The 18,974-nt window shown below is 47.4% G+C and overlaps 1 protein-coding gene across 6 annotated transcripts in view; it reads right to left on the bottom strand.

Annotated features, from left to right (window-relative positions):
• The window catches only part of TTC12 (tetratricopeptide repeat domain 12), a 50,712-nt gene that overhangs the window by 24,377 nt on the left and 7,361 nt on the right, over nt 1–18,974 (bottom strand). For 3 of the 6 annotated variants that reach the window (XM_013054853.2, XM_004749844.3, XM_013054854.2), the window contains exons 3-11: nt 17,017–17,180; nt 16,425–16,446; nt 15,781–15,858; nt 14,810–14,931; nt 10,297–10,356; nt 6,382–6,453; nt 2,354–2,414; nt 1,729–1,917; nt 563–632 (exon numbers count right to left, since the gene is read on the bottom strand). In XM_013054853.2, coding sequence (XP_012910307.1) covers nt 563–632; nt 1,729–1,917; nt 2,354–2,414; nt 6,382–6,453; nt 10,297–10,356; nt 14,810–14,931; nt 15,781–15,858; nt 16,425–16,446; nt 17,017–17,180 — 838 coding nt within the window. Of the gene's footprint in view, nt 1–562; nt 633–1,728; nt 1,918–2,353; nt 2,415–6,381; nt 6,454–10,296; nt 10,357–14,809; nt 14,932–15,780; nt 15,859–16,424; nt 16,447–17,016; nt 17,181–18,320; nt 18,490–18,974 lie in introns of those variants that run through there. The other 3 variants (XM_045077573.1, XM_013054855.2, XM_013054856.2) reach the window with 3 other exon arrangements.

The raw sequence follows: 18,974 nt of genomic DNA, 5'->3' as shown, positions 1-18,974 counted from the left end.
CCGAGGAGCTGGGGCTGCAGGGAGGGAGGCTGCTGAGCCGGGGCCATGGGCAATGGCTGCGTGGTGACATGAACGGTGGCAGGCCAACAGCCTACTGAGGGCTCACAGGCCTCCACACACACCCAAACGTGTGCTGGTGGCCCCGACCCACACTAGTGTTCTCCTAGCCTGAGGAGCTGCACCCAAACCACTGAACTACAAAATAAAATAAAACTGAATTTAGCGATCCACCTCCTTTCCTATGGGTCTTTCTTCAGATAAAATTACAAATGGGACGAGCCAGGACTCAGCAGATCTCATTTCTTGATGTGATCAGCAAATTCCAAGAGAGGAGAGAACAAATGGCAATCTTGCCCTTTTGGGAAGCGAAAAAATGGTCACTTCTCTGACTTGGCAGTGCCTGGTGGAAGCCCAAGGGAGTGCAGCCGACCTCCTCTCGGAGGTTAACTGTGGCCAAACTCAAACCAGGCTCCGCCTGTGTGACCAGGGATACTTCACGGAGAACGGAGAACGGTTCATCCTTCCTTGCGTTACTGCTGATGGCCTCTATAAACACCCCTACCTTCTCAGGACCGCATTCTCGCTGATGAGACGGAATCCGTTGTGTGTCCTGAATAAAGTTTGTTCCGTGCCTGGAATGAATTCATAAAAACCGCATTGGATTTCGGAACCGTCTGGCTGATGTCTGGCCAAAACAGAGCCAGCTGATGATGAGAAACCCACTATGGAATGTCAAGGTCACCAAATTCACAGACTGGGCAGAAATAAATACCTGTACGTTCTGAAACCTACAGCTGTCATCAGCCACTTCTAGCCTCAGGGAGGGGGACCTCCTGTTCTGAGAAGGGGGGCTGGGCCTGGGTGCCCCTGTCGGTTATCTGACAACACGTCACTGTCATCTTTAGAGAGTCTCTAGGAGCTGCTTAACTTCTGGGAAGAGCATATCCATCTGTTCTTAAATATGTATTTTGAAGCTGTTTCTAGGCTCTAGAGAGGAACCTGTACTCTCTAAGAAATCAGTGGAGGGTGTATTTGAGCGCCTCCCCCATCACACACTACAGGGAGGTCCGAGATCCCATCTCTGTGCCCAGGGCATCCTGTCACTGAGTACAGAAGTGGCCGAAGCTCTGGCGTGATGTCTACAAGCACCGCTGAAAGAGGACAGCAAGGCTCTCGCCAGCAGCAGATATTAGCGCATTTGCTCTGGAATGACCTCCGCATCCTGAGAAGCCGTTACATGTAACTGGGGTGAACCTTATGGTCTGTCTTAGAAAATTCTGTCTTCCGTTCCTCCGTGGTTGGGGGGAGATGTGTGAGGGTGGGAGATGGTGTTGTTGGGGGGGTCTATGGGGAAACCCAGAAGGTGTGCAGGTATATGGACAGCGTGAGGAGGATGGGTGAGGGGTGCTTAGGTGAGGCGTGTGTGTATGTGAGGTAAATACGTGTGGTGAGTATGTGCCCGGGGTGTGGTTTGTGGGCGTGTGTCTTGTGTTGTTGTGTATCTGGGGGTGTGGGCCGCCTATGCTCTGAGCGCACGCATGCTCTGCGGGGGGAGGGCGCCGGGGTGGGGGTGTTTCTCCCGTGGCCTGCTCAGTCCTGACACTACAGCAGACCTGCAGCATTTGTGGAAGGAAGGGGTATAGGGATTCTCCGCCTCCTCGGGGCTGACCTTCACCCTGCCCTTTTATGCTGACTATATTCACAAGGCCACACGCGTCTCTGGCTTACAGTCCTTCATCATTTCAGTCAGGATTTCAATCCCTCCTGCATAGAACAAGGGGGTCTGATCGGGCTTGCATAGTGTCTCCAGGAGATTTCTGACGGTCACGGCCGTGTTCTTTCCCGCATCCAGCAATCTGTGGGCTTCCTTCTCTTGAAGGTCTGCTTTCTCCCGGAGATTCACTTGATTCAGGTAATCTGTGAGACGAGAAGGGAAAGAAAAGAAGAGAAACAAACAGAGACCTAACAATCAACATCACGACCGCAGAGTAGCCTTTGTGAAGGACAGGAGGTTGAGAGGCGTGAAGTGTTGATGATCATTCAAACCTGGCTTCAGCAGGGAAAATTTTAGGAAGGATGTCCAGCCTATACCCAGAATTTTAAACCATCTTCGGGATTCAAGGACAACATTATGCCCTACCTCGAAGGCTCTAAGGGACGATGGTGTAGAACGGAGGAAGGCAAAGGTCTGAGTGGGAGAACAGAGAGGGAAGAGGAGCGGACAGCGGGCAAACAGGGAGGGCTTGATGTGGCTCTGAGGTCAAGTGCAGAGAAGGTATGGGAGGCACCTCAGGGCCAGAGCACAAAGCGAAAGTGCAATTCAAAGGTAGGACAGCAGTAGGAACAGCCTCACCTTTCACCTGGGCCTGCAGTTGGGGGTTTATTTCTGAGATCTTCTGATAACACTCTCTAGCCTGGAAAAAAGAGACAAGACCTTGAAGAGTAGTCAGGGGGTGAAGGTGATTATAAGAAAGACACCAGGCACCACAGGGCTGGCCTTCATTATTTCCTCCTGGCCTCCTCCTACTCCCAGCGTAGGAGGCAGGCATGGGAACGCAGCATGCGGTTGGCATTTTGTCTAAGCTTCTCTGTTCTGTGGGGCAAGAGGTGTTCTTGCAGAACTTGGTAAAAAAAAAAAAAAAATAGTGTTGTCAGGTCCAGCTGTGATGGAAAAATATTCAGTCCCGAATTTCATGGATTGTGCCTGGCTGGTAGAGGAATAATCCTGAGGTGATTGCAAAATTTAGAAATTTTGCTTGCACCGAAAGAGGACAGGAGGCTACTTGTCAGATATGCCCACAAGGAGCAGGGAGAGAAATGAAGATGGAGACACTGTTGACAGAGACTTTTGGGAACAGGAAAAGAGAAGTGTCTACTTATACACACAGGGCTGCAAAGAGAGTCCCTAAGGGGTCCACTCACTGGCCATGTAAGACTTGCAAGAAAACCTAAGAGTGAGGGCCTCTCCCTGAGGAGACTGCCGGAAAGTTTCTGGGAAAAAAAGGGAAGACTGCAGCTCGTAGGGCATGTTAGTAGGTTTTGGGCAGTACTGTCTCAGGGGTATGAAGAATTCTACCCAGTCACTGAGAAAAACAAGCACAGAAGAAAATGGGCTCTGAGCTGTCTTGAAAGCTCCAGGCTCATCCAGAAGATCAGGATTAAGAAATGAATGGAAGAGAAAACATGACATAAAACAGACTGGTGTCACGGGACAGAGGTACGCAGAGCAAACACGGTAACTGCTATAGACTGTGTCCCCCACAAACTTCTATGTTGAAACCTAACCCCAATGTGATGTTCTTGGAGGTGGGGCTTCTGGGAGGTGATTAGGTCATCGGGGTGCAGTTGTCTTGAGTGAGACTTGTGTCCTTATCAAAGAGACCCCAGGGACCTCTCTTTAGCCTTCTGGCTGTGTATGAACAGGAAGCGGTTCTCAACACACACCAGCCTGCTGGTGTCTTCATCTTGGACTTTCCAACCTCCTGAACTGTGAGAATTAAAATGTTTGCTGTTTAAGCCACCTGGTGTCTGGTAGTTTTTAGGGTAGCCCAAAAGGATGAGGGCAGTGAACCTGTATGCAACTTCTTTGGAACCCCAGATCTAGTCCACCAGCAACTCCTGTTGGCTTCTCTGTGGGTATATATCTGGAATCCCAACATTTCCCACCACCTCCCTCAACACCAACCTGGTTCGAGCCATCATTACACCTCACTTGGAAAGTCTATTGTAATAGCCTTCTAACTAGTTCTCTGTTCTTTGCTTACTATGTCAAGATATATTCTCAATGCAGCAGTGAAAATATGAGTCACATCAATGTGACCTTGAAAATATGAGTCACATCATTTCATTCCCTCACTCAAAACCCTCCAATGGCTCCCAAGCCTGTGAGGCTGCAGGGAATCAGTCCCCTCCCGTACTGCCATCGTCTGCCTGACCTCACCACCTGTCACTCTGCTCTAGCTGACCCTCTGCTCTAGCTGACACTCCTACGTGACTTGCTCACCTCACTCCCTCCCTTCCTGCAGGGAGGCCTTCCCTGACAGCTCTATATAAAACTGACCTCACCTTTGCTGCTTCCTGATTTCATTTTCTCAATAACACTTTTCACGAACCAACATACTACACACCTACTTAAGTGGTTCCTGTCTCCCAGCCACTGCTACTCCAGAATGTAACTTCTATTAAGTCAAGGATTTTGCCTGGTTTGCTACAGTACTCTGATGTCTAGGGCAGTGCCAGAAATGTAGAAAGTATGCATACTTATTTGCTGAGTGAATTAGTTACCTGAGTGAATGAATAAGTGGATAGAATTTGGTGGAGAGGGGAGGGTTCTACTATTTGACCTTAGTACAATAGGCCTGTATTACTTTTAGATTTAAATCCACCAAAAAATAATCTTTGAATGTATAATAGGAGGCAATTAAAAAAAATAGTGTCTTATCAGTGGAAAGATATTCCATGTTCATGGATTAGAAAGCTTAATATTATTAAGATGGCAATACTCCCTAAATTGACCTACAGATTTAATGAAATCCCCATTGAAATTCCATCTGGCTTCTTTGCAGAAATTGACAAGCTGATCCTAAAATTTGTATGGTAATTCAAGGGACCTAGGATAACTAAAACAATCTTGAAAAGGTAGAGCAAAGTTAGAAGACTCACATTTTACTTCCTCATTTCAAAATTTACTACAAAGCTATAGGACTCAGGACAATGTGGGATAGACATAAGAACAGACATATCAATCAATGGAATAAAACTGAGAGTCCAGGAATAAACACATGCATTTATGATCAACTGATTTTTGACAAAGGTACCAAAATTATTCAATGGGAGACAGAACAGTCATTTTAACAAACGGTGCTGGGCACACTGAATATCCACATACAAAAGAATGAAATTACAGCCCTTTCTCACACCATAAAAATTAACTCAAAGTGGTTCAGAGATCTAAATATAAGAGCTAAAGCCATACAGAGAATCAGACACAGAAGTAAATCTTGGATTAGACAATGATTTCTTAGATATGACACCAAAAATATAAGCAATCAAAGGAAAAAAATAAATAATTTAGCCTTCATCAAAATTAAACAATTTTTTTTGTGTTACAAAGGACACAGTCAAGAAAGTGAAAGGACAACATAGAGAGTGAAAGAAAATATTTGAAAATCACTTGTTGAATAAGGGGCCTGCATATAAAGTACTGTTTACTTAATATAAAAATGCAAATAACTGAGTAAAAATAAAATATAAAAATGCAAATAACCTAAAAAATAGGCAAAGGATCTGAAGAGACCTTTCTCCAAAGAGGATATACAAAGGGCCAACAAGCCACAAGAAAACAGACTCCACATAATTAGCCATCAAGGAAATGCAAATCCAAACAAGGAGTTAAGCTTCTCACACACTAGGATGGCTGTAATCAAGAAGAGATAAGAGTATCGCTCAGGATGTCGAGAAACTGAAAGCACATACGGCTGATGGGCATGAAAATGGTGTAGCCACTTGGGGAAACCCTCTGGCAGGTCCTCCGAAGGTTAAACACACGATTACCATAGGCCTCAGCAGTCCCTCGTATATCCTCAGGTGGACTGTGCACATATCTCCACCCAAAACCTTGTACGTGGATATTCATAATAGCCCTCATGTTCGCCAACCGAGGAAGGGTTAAATAAAATGTAGATTATCGATACAATGGAATATTACCCAGCAATAAAAGGAACAAGGTACTGTTAGATGCTACAACATGGAGGACCCCTAAAACATTACACTAAGTTTAAGAGAGAGCCACAAAAGACAGCATGTCGTATAATTCTACTTATAAGAAGAGTCTAGAACACACAGAGGTTGATTAGCAGATGCCCGGGTTGAGGGGGGGTGGAAAGAAGGGGAGTACTACCAGTGGGAATAGGGCTTTTTGGGGGACAAAAATGTTCTAAAGCTGAGTGCGGTGAGGGCTGCACGTCTCTGAATACAGGAAAACCCACTGAACTGTGTATTTCCCGCAGATGAACTGTTTGGTGTGTGAATCGGGGATCTCAACAAAGCTGCTCTTAACAATATAGAACGTGCGTAAATACAGCTACACGGTTACTCTGGGGTGATGAGATTAGGAGTGAATTTTGTGTTAGTCTCTCCAGAGACGCTCTTCCCGGGGCCGACAGAACACTGGTCCGAGACACTGCAGAAGGGATTCTCGGGCAGGTGGGGCTGTCCTGGAGGACACCCAATGTCCTTCCCAACTCAAAGACTGTAAGAGCCACCTCAGAAAATCCTAGAAGGTGGCCTAGTATCTAATTCGCTTTGGAGGAATGTGGTTCTTCTCTGAGGAGATCTGAGGCCTTGCTCTGTGATCGCGTGTTCGCTCCTCTCAGCACTTACCACACTGTAGTTCTTCAGGGCCAGGTGGGCTTTTCCCATGTGGAAATAGGCTTTTGTGCATTTTTCATCACACTGCATAAAAGAGAATGACTGATCAGATGTTTCAGAAGGTCTGAAGTCATGAGCCACTCCCCTAACTGCCCAGCTAAGTAGAGAGAAGGCAGAACGCGGGTTGTCAGGACAGCTATTAGGGTTGACAGTGAGAACTTTTCTGTACCTCTATGGCCAAACTAATTGAAGCCTGTGAGGAGCCTGGATGCACAAGCAAGCTCTGTATCAAATTAATTAATAATCCTTGCCGGTCTTCACTTCCATTTAATGAGACTCAATCAGGAGACAAACCAGAAACCCTTACTTTAGAAGAGCTCTTGACCTCACCCAAACATTAGAATCACTGGGGATGCTTATCAGAACCCGCGAGGCCACGCTGAACCCTGTGCCCGTTAAAAATTATCTTCTGGGGTAGGGCCCAGGCAGCAATAATTTTGTAAGCCCCCCAGGAAAGGCAGGCATGCAGGCAGGCTTGAGGACTGCTGGTTTATTAGAAGAGATGATGTCCACTCTGGGTCAACAGCTGAGGTGACCGTGACATCTTAGTGGGCCTAGCAAGTTCCTCCCCTGAAATAAACCGCATGCATATCCCGAGAACTTATGTTCTTGTCACTTGAACAGGAGGAAGCCCCCATCAGAAGGCAGGATCGGAACTTATGTGAGGCCACGGCCTTTGCACAGGGGCCCCTGCACCTGCCTACCCCTAATTATTACAACTCTGGAGAGATGGACTGACTTGGAACAAAGATGCCAACTACAACTTATAACATCCAGTTAATTAGTCGAACCCTTTTATGTGTGAGGCATTGTGCCAAGGATACCCTCCCTGGGGCCTAGAGTGCAAGTTGAAGATTCTAAACACTCCTGGGTGAATTCCTGGCTGGCTTCTCCCCAGAAGTGGGACATGGGCCTGAAGAGCAGCCGTCCATTTCAGAGCAAAGGGGATGACTGAAAGAAATGACAGGCAGTGACGGAAGAGGCAGAGGGGACTGTTGTATGTGGAGAGGCCTTCACAGGTGCGTCCTCGTGAGCATCTTTTCCTGACGTGCTGCCAAGGGAAAGGCAGTGATGACAAGAGGACCGCATCATCCAGTCCTTGCCAGGCGGTTCGTACGGGTTATCTCCGATTCGCCTTCTAACAGCTCTGTGGAGTCCACGCGATCATTATCCCCATCGTACAGGTGAGGAAACTAGAGGCTGGAGTGGCAGGGGTGGGGTTTAAAATCTGGCCATCTGACTCCAGGTCCCAGAGGCCTCGAACTACAGCAACTGTTCCTCAGAAAAGTGCTCTAGAAGTTGAGGAGAGGGAAATCCACGGTGAGGCAGCATGGCTTCACAAAGGGCGGGCAGATGAGGCATTTGAGCTGGGTCTTCCCGGCTATGAAGAGGTGAAGAGAGAAGGAAGGAGGGAGCATGGGCAGAGCAAGGCCGGGGGATGGGAGAGGACAGGGGGCTTCCGGCCAGGCCGAGGGCAAGCATCGGGGTAGGGGTGGGTCCGGCTGGAAGGGGTGAGCCAGACAGTTGTTCCACACGGAGGCCCTGGATGCCAGCCTGGGGGAGGGCGGTGAACAGCAGGGCGCACAGGAAAGTTGCTCTGAAGGCAGCGTGCAGAGCCGACTCGAGGCGGGAGAGGCAGGGGGACAAGTGAGAGAAGCGAGGCAGTCGCACGGAATGAGGGGTGAGCCTCAGTGTGGTGGCGGGGCGAGGCAAGCGCGGATGCCAGAGCTGGGTCACAGACAGTCGCTAAAGGAGGACGACGGGGAGGAGGATGTCAGGTCACAGGTTTGGGTCCGGTACCCGAAGACAATGTGTGTCATTAACAGAAAGAGGTTAAGTCAGGGCAGGGGGCAGGGAAGGTGGAGGGGAGGAGGGAGACGCAGCGTGGTTCCAGTGGGCCCAGACAGTCAAATGGGGGCCTGCGGGAGGCAGCTGATGTGCACCCCTGGGGCCCCGGGAGGTGGAGACAGGGAAGGGGGTCTGAGGGCCAGCTGGACCCCGGAGAGGAGACCAGAGCTCCGAGGGAGAAGCTGCAGAGAGAAGGAAGGCAGGGAGCCGGGGAGTGAGCCCTGGAGAATCCGCAAACGATGAGGTCAAGAGGGCAAGAAGGGAATGGGCCAAGGGAAAGGAAAGGCCAGAGCAGAGGCCCATGAAAGTCAAATGCCCACTGGTCCTTCGTGGGCAGAGCATCGGGTTACGCTGGGGGCATCACAAGCCGGTGGTCTCAGAGCCCTGTCCGAGCCACTGTGCGTCACGGTGAGGGGGCATCGCTGGGACTCGGCCCCCCTCAGATGCTGACGCAGGGGGCCTGGATGGATGTCTCACTGCCTGACCTGTCTCCTCAGGTAACGGGTCAACACTCACAAAGGCTTTCTCAGGTGAACCCCAGACCCCCTTAAAAGGAGTCCTGTTTTCAGAGAAAGATGGATTATGTCGTGCAGAGAGAGCTCTGCCCACAAAGGAAGATTCTGATCCTAACTGAAGCCAGCTTCGCCGCCTTAGCTTCCCTGACGAGGAGCATCAGTCTTGAAATACCATCGCATGAGCTTGTCTCCACGCATTCAAAAGTGTCAAAAATATTAAATTGGCATGAAAGTACGAAGACTATTAATAACGAATACACTGACATGCGTTATTGATGTATTACTTTTAAAAAGAGTGAAACTTCTACATCACGGCTTTGACACAGAGCCAACCATTGCTAGTGTCGAGAGCTCCTTCTGCATTTTCCCCTATGGCTCCAACTCGTTACCCAAGCCTCTTCGACAGGGAGCCTCACCGGCATCTCACAAGACTGGCTGCCAAGTATCAGAGCTCTCGAACGTCAGCTTTGTTGGGCCTCCTTTGCTTTGGTGTCGTTAATTATTACATTGTGCTTCATTTAACAACTGGGACTAGGCCAGTGGGTTATCCTAATCCGCATGAAACAGCATGACCTCCTCTTGGTCCTTTTCAGATCAGAACAGATACTCCTGGACGCCGTACCAGGAGCTCTGGTTTCTCCCACAGAAGGAACAAGGTCCACACGCAGGGCTGTGGGGCTTTCAGGATCCAGTGGAGAAGCTGTCCAGGGCAGGCAATGTAGAGCACTGGCTTACGTTTCGACCAACGTTAGCTACATGATTCTGCACAGCTTACTTAATCTCTGAGGCTCGGTTTCCTTGCCAGAAAAACAAGGATAATTGTGGTACTGAAGAGAACAGACTAGCACGTCGTAAGGCTTGTGGCCAGCATGCAGCAAACCGTGGCTTGCGCTGTAATCGTGGGAAAACGCCCTTGCCTCTCTCTTCTCTTACAGAATGGTGGTAGAGAACACAGCAGATCACATCAAGTGACAAAGCAGGTGGGGGGCCTATGTTGGGGCTGTGAAGAGCCCGATCTCATGGGCTGGGGCAGTTGTTGTAGCTTTAAGAATGTAACGATGTGATGAGACGGGATTTGTGGACATTCTGTGTCTCCTAAGGGATAAAGAAATCACGCACCCCATATGTCCATTTTGGAATTTTTTATAGACCATTATTAGTAAAGGTGAGTTTCCAGTTCAGCCCAGTTTCCCTTGCTCACCCTCTCAGGAGGGAATAAGGAAGGAGGGGTGGCCAGAATGCTGTGAACGGTGAGCCCTTGCAGTGCAAACCCTGAAAACGCAGCATGAACAGCTACTTCTCCGCAGTCCTCACTATGAGCTCGGTCGCCGTGACCTTCACAGCTACGCCACGGGCCCCCACTAGAGATAAGGAAGGTCGGGGCCGGACAGCAGAGCTCAGACCCCGGCCTGCCACAAACCACTGGCCACTCTCCCGCATTCACTTCAGGACCCAGACCCCCGGCGAGCCCAACTCCGTCCCGTGGAAGAGGATCCCTTCTTACCTTCAGAGCCCACTCGCAATCCACGACTGCCTTTTGGTAGTCCCCGAGTTTTAGATAAGCCTAAAATGACACAAAGGGCTATATTTATATGTAATTCTGCGGCAACCTGCGGGAAGGTTACCGAAGCCCAGGGCTGGCGACCATGGACAGCCGGTACTGCTGCCAGACCTAAAGGGGCAGGATGAGCCACAGACTAACGGGAGAGGACAGCTTTGTGAACGGCACTGCTGAGCGGGAGCTGGGGCCTTTAGGAGAGTTGCAGGTGGGAGAATGAGTGCCCTCACTCTCACTTTCTTCCTTCCTTCTGATCTCACTGACTGAGTCCAAACACAAGTTAGGGAGCCGGGAAGTCAGGGGACAGGTCCACGGAGGTCAGTCCCCCAGGGCACAGAAGGATCTGGAAAGGCCAAAGAAAATACCTAGCACATTAAATCCCTCTACAAAGGAAGAGCTGGCTTCTAGGGTCTATCTCACTGCGGATGTTCCAGAAGGAAATCAGATGACAAAGGGAATCAAAAAGATGACAGTAAGCGTTGGAGAGAGTGCTGAAAAATCCGAACCCGCAGACACAGCTGGTGGGAGCGTAGAGTGGTGTGGCCACTGTGGTAGACAGTCTGGCGGTTCTTGAAAGAGTTAAACACAGAGCAGCCCTATGATCAAGCCACTCTTCGGGGCACACATACGCGCACATAAAAACTTCTGGGCAAATGCTCACAGCAGCATTATTCACAAAAGCCAAAAACAGAAACAGTTCAAACGTCCATCAACTGATGAATGGATAAATAAGACAGGGTCCATCCTGCAGTGGTGTATTAGTTGGTCATAAAAAGGAACGAAGCACGGGTAAACCCTACAACATGGGTGAGCCTGGGAAGCATGTTGCAAGAAAGAAGCCAGACAAAAGGAAAAATTCCACATGACTTCATTTATATGAAATGTCCCGGACAGGCAAATGTATGGAGACAGAAAGTCGATTCGTGGTTGCCTAAGACTGAGGGTAGGGGTGAACGAGGACTGGGGGAAGGTGGCACCACTTAAAGTGTATGCGGTTTCTTTTTGGGATCGTGAAAATGTTTTAGAACCGGTTATGGCAACGGTTGCACAGCTCTGTGAATATACTAAAAAAAAAAAAAAATGAATTGTATATTTAAATGGGCGAAATGCATGTTATGTCAATTGCATCTCAATAAAGTGGTTACTCAAAAAAGATAAAGTTCTGCTTCCTTCCTCATAAGTACAGCAAGAAGAAAGCAAAATGGGTGATGGGCTGACATTTAAGAGTCAGACCATCACTACGATCCATCGGTGCCAAAAGCTCTGGGGACCTTTTTTGGGATCCCCTAGAGTGGGGTGGACATCTTGAAAATCAAGACTTGACTCCGGATGCTGGGATCCACCCAATCTACACTGAAGGCCTCATGGCACAGAAAGTAAGGGAGGGCTGTGTCCCAGCAAACGCACTGGCTACTCCACTTCCGAATGAATGACTGGTCACAATAGGCGGTGAATAACGTATCAAGTTGAACTAAACAGGCTTTAAGCGCTCTTCTGTTGGAAAGTTCTCGGGAAGCGGCAATGATCACACCTGGTGTAAAAAAGGAAAACGAGGCACCTGGAGGATAAGAGGTTTTCCCAGAGTCCTCATCAGTCACCCCACCTAGAGCTGATTCATGTGTAGGTTTGCCCCTGAGCAAAACTGTCCCAGGGCAGGGTGACATTCTTACCTGTAACTCTGCAGGGATATTTACATGATCAAGCCAATCACAGGGTCAGTGTGGTGACTCATGAGGGATGTAAGCATTCATCCCAGCCGAGGAGGGAGCTGGCACTAGTGGGCTAACCAAGTCCAAGTCCTTCCAAGAAAGGAAAGCTGCCCTGTGGTGCTTTCATTAACTCAGGTTCTGTACTAATTGAAGAGGACGATGTTTTGAACTGTCTGGTCCATAAAGCACCATCCTTTCCCTCGGGGCTTGGGGTTTCATTTGAAAGTCAGAGGATGTGAGGAGGAGACTAGCATCCTTTTAGGCAAACGGAGCCACAATTTCATGACATTGTTATTCAGGAGACATACAGACTGAAAATGCATACGTGGGCTTCAACAGTTTCTCTACACAGCCTTTACTTATTCTTTTCTTTTTTCCTTTTTCTTTTTTTAAGGCTTGGATGCAACACCCTATAAATTCCCTGTTCTCTTCTGCTTTTCCACATTTTAAAAAGAACTGTTTTTCAAATGGCAATTAAATGCCTGATTTTTCTAAATTACACCAGCAATCTATTGATCATAACATTAACCCCAGGAGAAAAACAGAGCGATGAAAGGGTAGTTTTTTTCCTCTAGCAAGTAGCAACACTCAATTCACAGGGTCCTTATTAAGTGTTTTCTAATGCTGCATGCAAACAGGGGAGGCATTTTAAAAATAGTCAATGGTGATTTGGTGGTTCGTAACACCAGGCAGCACATTTTGTATTTATTTGTCTCTGAATAAGCTTTCTCTTTGGGAAAGCTGGGAAGAATTACTCTCCCAAAGCTTTTCACTACATTTAGCTTATTTTTATCCACACCCGTTCCTTTCTTTTTTTTTTTTTTTAAGATTTTATTTTATTTATGTGTCAGAGAGAGAGAGCACAAGCAGGTGGAGTAGCAGGCAGAGGGAGAAGCAGGCATCCTGCTGAGCAATAAGCCTCGTGTGGGACTCGATCCCAGACTCTGGGATCACAACCTAAACCAAAGGCAGATGCTTAACCGACTGAGCCATTCAGGTGTCCCTATCCACACCCATTCTTTTTTTTTTTTTTTTTTTTAAAGATTTTATTTATTTATTTGACAGACAGAGATCACAAGTAGGCAGAGAGACAGGCAGAGAGAGAGAGAGGAAGAAGCAGGCTCCCTGATGAGCAGAGAGCCGGATGCAGGGCTGGATCCCAGGACCCTGGGATCATGACCTGAGCGGAAGGCAGAGGCTTTAACCCACTGAGCCACCCAGGCGCGCCTCCACACCCATTCTTAATGTGATTCTCCAGAACCTAATCAAAGTGCTGCTGAAACTTGAGTACAGTAAAAATGTAACTAATTTAGATGGGTTGGGGTACGGGCCATCTGAATTAGATATAAGTCTGAATTACATAACATTTTAAAAGCAAGTCAGTTTTACTACTTTCAAATAACTTCAAAGTAACAAGACTGAAAAAGCATCAATAGGTAAATGTTTTGGAGACCAAATCTGGTAAAAAGTAAAAACGAATTATTATTATTATGTTAATTTCTTGCATTTGAACGCTTCTTTCAAAGTGTCAAAAGAAACTTAATTCCCTTAAATAGACTTATTGTTCCCCCAGTGTTATGTAACTTAACAAGAATTTATTAATCATCTATTATAAATAAAGCATGGGGAGGGGAAGTCAATGGAAAGTTTAGAATCTCATTAGGGTGATGACGTGTACACCGCTAGGCCAACCTCTGGACATTTGATTTACCGATTTCTTAACTCCACTAGATTTTTCTCCAGAAACAGGGCCAAGTAAGTGGCGCTCAACTCTAGTCTGATTTACCCAAACCGCTGAACTATTGAGGTTACTCTGTGCTTGGATTTATTTATCATTAAATCACCATCACTCCCTGGACTTTTTGGCCTCCAAATGTCCAGTTTCTTGCTTTCGACATTCTTCCTCAAACTCCCACAGCAGGACATCCTTGATCCCAAGTTACAGAAATTGGTGCTGATGAGGGCTCCTCCCGTCAATGACACGGTGTCAAGTGCAGCTTGCACAGGTCCTGCTGACATCTTCTGACCATCAGATAATCATGCCCAAGGAGCTGCCACTTTTCCAGGTCTAAGCAACAGGGAGCTTGGCCACACACAGGCTCAAGGGCTTTTAACAATAAGGCCATACGTGATGTTTTGTTGCACCTGAGAACTATCAACCTCGTCCCTTCATTAACTAGGAGATTATAAACAACTGCGTGATGGTTTTGACCTGGTGTTCCACGAAATTGAGCTTCTCTGTAATATAAAATGGAGAGATGAGGGAGTTCGGAAACTCAGCATTTCTGAGAAACTGGGTCTAAGCCCATTAGCTGTCCAGCCGACCTGGGGCACGGAATCTTACTTCTACAGGGACCAATACAATGAGTAAGCCTACCAGCAATGGGGTCTGGCCAAACCCAGCGACAGCAGGAGCAGTTCTCAGAGGTGGTTTCCTTCACGCTTTGCCCTCAGTGATGTGTGCGAGCTGACTCAGACCACGCACAGGGCTGGTTGTGCGCAGCTCTTCCCAAGTCCTCCTCCCACCACTGCAAGTTGGTGGCTTGAAACTGGACCGTGGCGAGAGCGCTGACACCACGGACAGTGGCAAATGGTCCCTACAGATCGACTCCCACTAGCCCCTAACCACAGTCGGCAGCTAAACACTGACAGGCACACCACGGCTACCATCAGTCTCATGTTTGCTTTCACAATTTCCGTGGCTACTGTCCCCTGAGAAAACAGCACGGACACAGTGTTGGCTCACTGACCTGGGCCCTGTTGGTGTAGAGCACCTTCATGTCCTTCAGCTTGTCCAGACCCTTGCTGTAGCACACGATGGCTGCTTCATAGTCCCCTCTGGCGAAGGCTTCATTCCCCTTTTCTTTTAGGGCTGGGGGAACAGAAGTCGCACAGGTGAGGTCTCCCCACTCACTGGAAAATTCTCGCCTACTTTATTCCTCTGACTTCGCAATTCTACTTTGGAGAACATAGCTTCCATCAGTCCAAAGGAGACCTGTCTGTCACTTGCTTCTCCGCAGACATTTCACGATCAGACTTCCTAAGGGCTCTTTTTCCTCACACCCGTCCCAAGTTGCCCAAGGAGCTTCTCAGAAAAAGCAAATGTTTCTGGCACAAAACTCGGAATCTCTCCAAGCGGGCCACAAAGACCAAGTCTACACACTGAATGTCTCATAAACAGGGCCTGACAAGTCACTTGCTAGCACACGTGGACGTGTTCAGACCTGCAGCACGCACACCGCTGGGGGGTGCACAAGGGCCGGAGACATCCTGCACACGTGGCGCCCCCGCCACACACAACCCCTGTCTCCCCCTCCCTCCATCTCTCCTCTCCCTTCTCACACCTTTGTTTTCCTGTTTCATTTTCCGTTTTCACTTTTTCATCTGTTCCTCAGGTCAGCCCAGGGTACCTCCCCCTTCTGTCCCTCCCTACTGTCCCAGGACCACTCCTGACGCTTGGTCTGCTCTGCTAAGTCCATCCAGATGCTTTGGAAAGAGGTCTGGTGGGGGCGGCTGACGAGGGCTCGGTCCCACTCCCTTCCTGTTGCGGCAGAGACAGGGACCGACACCACTCATTTCTGCCTGGCCGGGTTCCACTGCCTCTGGCCCGTTACAAACCCCCTCACTGGGAATCTCGCTGTCCTCAAAGATCAGCAGGCACACTCATGATCTTTCTAGCACGAATCATCCCCGTTCTTGAAAAGTGAAGACTGACAGTTACCATCTGCTAAGACTTTGTTTTCCCTTCTTCTCCTGGCACGTTCTCTTGCATCCAACTCCATAGATGCCAAAAAGGCTTCTGACAGCAGAGTAATTTCAAGTATTAAAGAGAAAAATCCAAATACTATAATCAGTTCTTTAGCTCAAATTCAGAAGAAAGCTTTGGAGCCACACAGCTCATGCATATATATGTAGACACACACACACATGCTGAAGCAACTAAATGACATTTTCTTAATTTGACATTAAATGGTAATCTGTGTGATATATTATTATACATGATGGCTATGTCTGTGCTTCAAATTTGAATTATGTCTTTTAAAAGAGTTTTTCTTTAAAGGCAGAATTTTTTGTTCCATTTAGCATAATGAGCTGCTGAGCTGGGCAACAGAGAAGCTACCTACATCCTTAGAGCAGCTAAGAGTAAATTGGGTGATAGAGAATAACTGAATTCAGTTTTCAAAAGATTGGCCGGGACAAAATACAGAAAAGCCTCTGAGTGCTGTCCCCTCTGACTAGTAAGAGAATTGGCCGAGCCGTTCTTTGTAAACCCAGAGGCTATAATTTAAGGGTCTGGAAGCTACAAGCAATAAACACTGACCCTAAATAAATAATACACATTAGGAAGAGAGATGCTGTCCTTACCTGAGCTTATCCCATCTGCATTCTGCAGGGCACCGGTTATCATGAAGACAAAACAAAAAAACAAATTTCAAAAACCCCTCTCTAATTTGTAAGTCTACAATCCCAAAATGCAGATCCATTACAAGTGGGGAGTATGGTTATTTCCTCTAACCATCAATACTAAAGGGCCCCAAATTCATAGGGCTTGCTTTAAATCAGGAGATAGGATTATGGGTACAGTTGTTACCAGGTGAGCAGGTCAAGGGACACCCCCACCCCCCCCGCCGCCGCCGCTAGGGCTGTAGGAGTTGGAAATCTGAGGCAGAACACATTACCTTTACAGTACAGCTGAAATATTGGTCACAAACTCAGGGGGTGGGGAGGGTAAATTTTCATTAAAATAAACCCATTGTTTAAAGATGACTCAGAAAGACAAAAGAAAAAAAAAATTAGAGTTTATACTTCCTTGTGGAAAATAAATCTAGTGAATCTAAAAAAACAAAAGATTATTCAGCCTCTCCAGAGAGTCTGAGATTAAACTGTGGCTTCCTCTGCTTCAAGGCAGACCTCTTCTGTGTATCTGCTTATGTAACTTCATAATAGAAAAAGAGACCTCCAGAGGAGCTTGCAGAGGACTGATCATGGTCTTGTTCAGAGTGGTCCGGCACCCGTCCTCCTCTTGGACTTCCTCTGTAAACAGTAGTCTCTTTTCTGTCTCCAGGATAGCTTTCTGCTGTACAAGAGGGTCATCAGAATTCATCTCTTGGATTAAACTGGCTGGAGGAGAAATCAGAGGTGAAATCATTTAAATGACGTTTTCAAAAGGAAAAGGCTTTGTTCACTAGAAAGGAGGGTGTAGAACATTCACGGGGAAGAACGTTTGTTTCTCTGGCTTTGTTGGGATATCATGGACACACAACATCATGTAAGTCGAAGGTACACAACTGTGATCATTTGATTCACGCATCTGTTGTGAAGTGATCCCACAATAAGGTTACTTAACACATCCATCTACTCATGTAATTACAGTATTTATGTGTGTGCTGAGAATATTTAAGATCTTTTCTCTTACTTTCAAGTATAAAATACAGTGTTTTTTAAAGATTTATTTATTTTAGAGAGTGAGCGAGTACAGGGGGAGAGGGAGAGAGAGAATTTTCAGCAGACTCCCCACTGAGCTTGGAGCCTGATGCAGGGTTCTATCTCAGGACCCTGAGAACATAGCCTTGACACACAACCAAGCACGGGATGCTTAGCTGAACGCGCCACCTGGGTGCCCCAGTATAAAATACCGTATTAACTACAGTCGCCATGTTGTACAATAGATCCCCTGGACTTAATCATTTTATAACTGAAGTTCGTACGCTTTGACCAACATCTCCCCATTTCTTTGTTTTCCCTCCAGTTTCACCAAGACGTAACTGACGCACATCACTGGGTAAGTTTTGGGCATACCGCATGGTGGTCTGATTTACGTGCGTTGTGAAATGATTACAATAGGTTCAGCTAATATCCATCTTTTCTTATAGATAGGATTAAAAGGAAAAAAAAAGGGGGGGGGAAAGTTTTCACCTCTCGATGAGAATTCTCAGGATTTACTTTCTTGACAACTTTCCAGTCTGTCTTACAGGAGCATCAGCTGTAATCACGGGGTTGTGCAACACATCCCCGGGACTGACTTCGAACCACCTCTGTGCCTTCTGACCACCTTCCTCCCATTCCCCCTGCAGCCACTGGTAACCGCACCAGTCTGATCTCCTTATGAGTTTGTTTAGATTTCACGTATAAGTGAGGTAAGTATTTGTCTCCTCTGACTTATTTCACTTAGCGCGGTGCTTTCAAGGTCCATCCATGTTGTCACAAATGGTAGGGTTTCCCCACTTTTTATGAATGAATGAATGATATCCCGTTGTGTACCTGCACCACGACTTCATTTTGTGCTCATTCATAGACGGACACGTAGGTTTCCAGGTCTCGGCTACTGTAAATGATGCTGCTATGATCCTGGGGTTGCGGAGATCCTTTTCCAGATAGAGTTTCCAATTCCTTGGGTATACTTTGAAAAGTAGAATCACGGGATTGTAAGGTAGCTCTATTTTTGATTTTTTTGAGGAATCTCCACATGGTTTTCCACAGTGGCTGCACCCATTTGCATTCCCCCCACTGTGTACTTTTCTCCACACCCTCGCGAGCATCGCTGTCTCTTGTCTTTCTGGTGATGGCCAGGCTGAAAGGCACCCGTGATGTCTCAGTGGGGTTTTAATTTGCATTTCCCTAATGACTAGTGATGCTGAGCATCTTTTCATGTACTATGGGCTTTTCATATTATTTTCTTTGGAGATCTGTCTGTTTGGGTCCTTTGCCCATTTTTTAAAATTTTTTACTTTTTTTTTTTTTTTAATTTGACAGAGAGAGAGATGACAAGTAGGCAGAGAGGCAGGCAGAGAGAGAGAGGGAAGCGGGCTCCCCGCTGAGCAGAGAGCCTGACTCCGGGATCGATCCCAGGACCCAAGGACCACGACCCGAGATGAAGGCAGAGGCCTTACCTCACTGAGCCACCCAGGCTCTCCT

Source organism: Mustela putorius, unplaced genomic scaffold, assembly GCF_011764305.1.
Source record: "Mustela putorius furo isolate JIRA1106 unplaced genomic scaffold, ASM1176430v1.1 tig00000198_pilon_pilon_pilon, whole genome shotgun sequence".
In the NCBI taxonomy this organism is placed as follows: domain Eukaryota; kingdom Metazoa; phylum Chordata; class Mammalia; order Carnivora; family Mustelidae; genus Mustela; species Mustela putorius.
The sequence above is the reverse complement of the archived record's forward strand: the minus strand, read 5'-3'. Positions and strand labels throughout refer to the sequence as shown.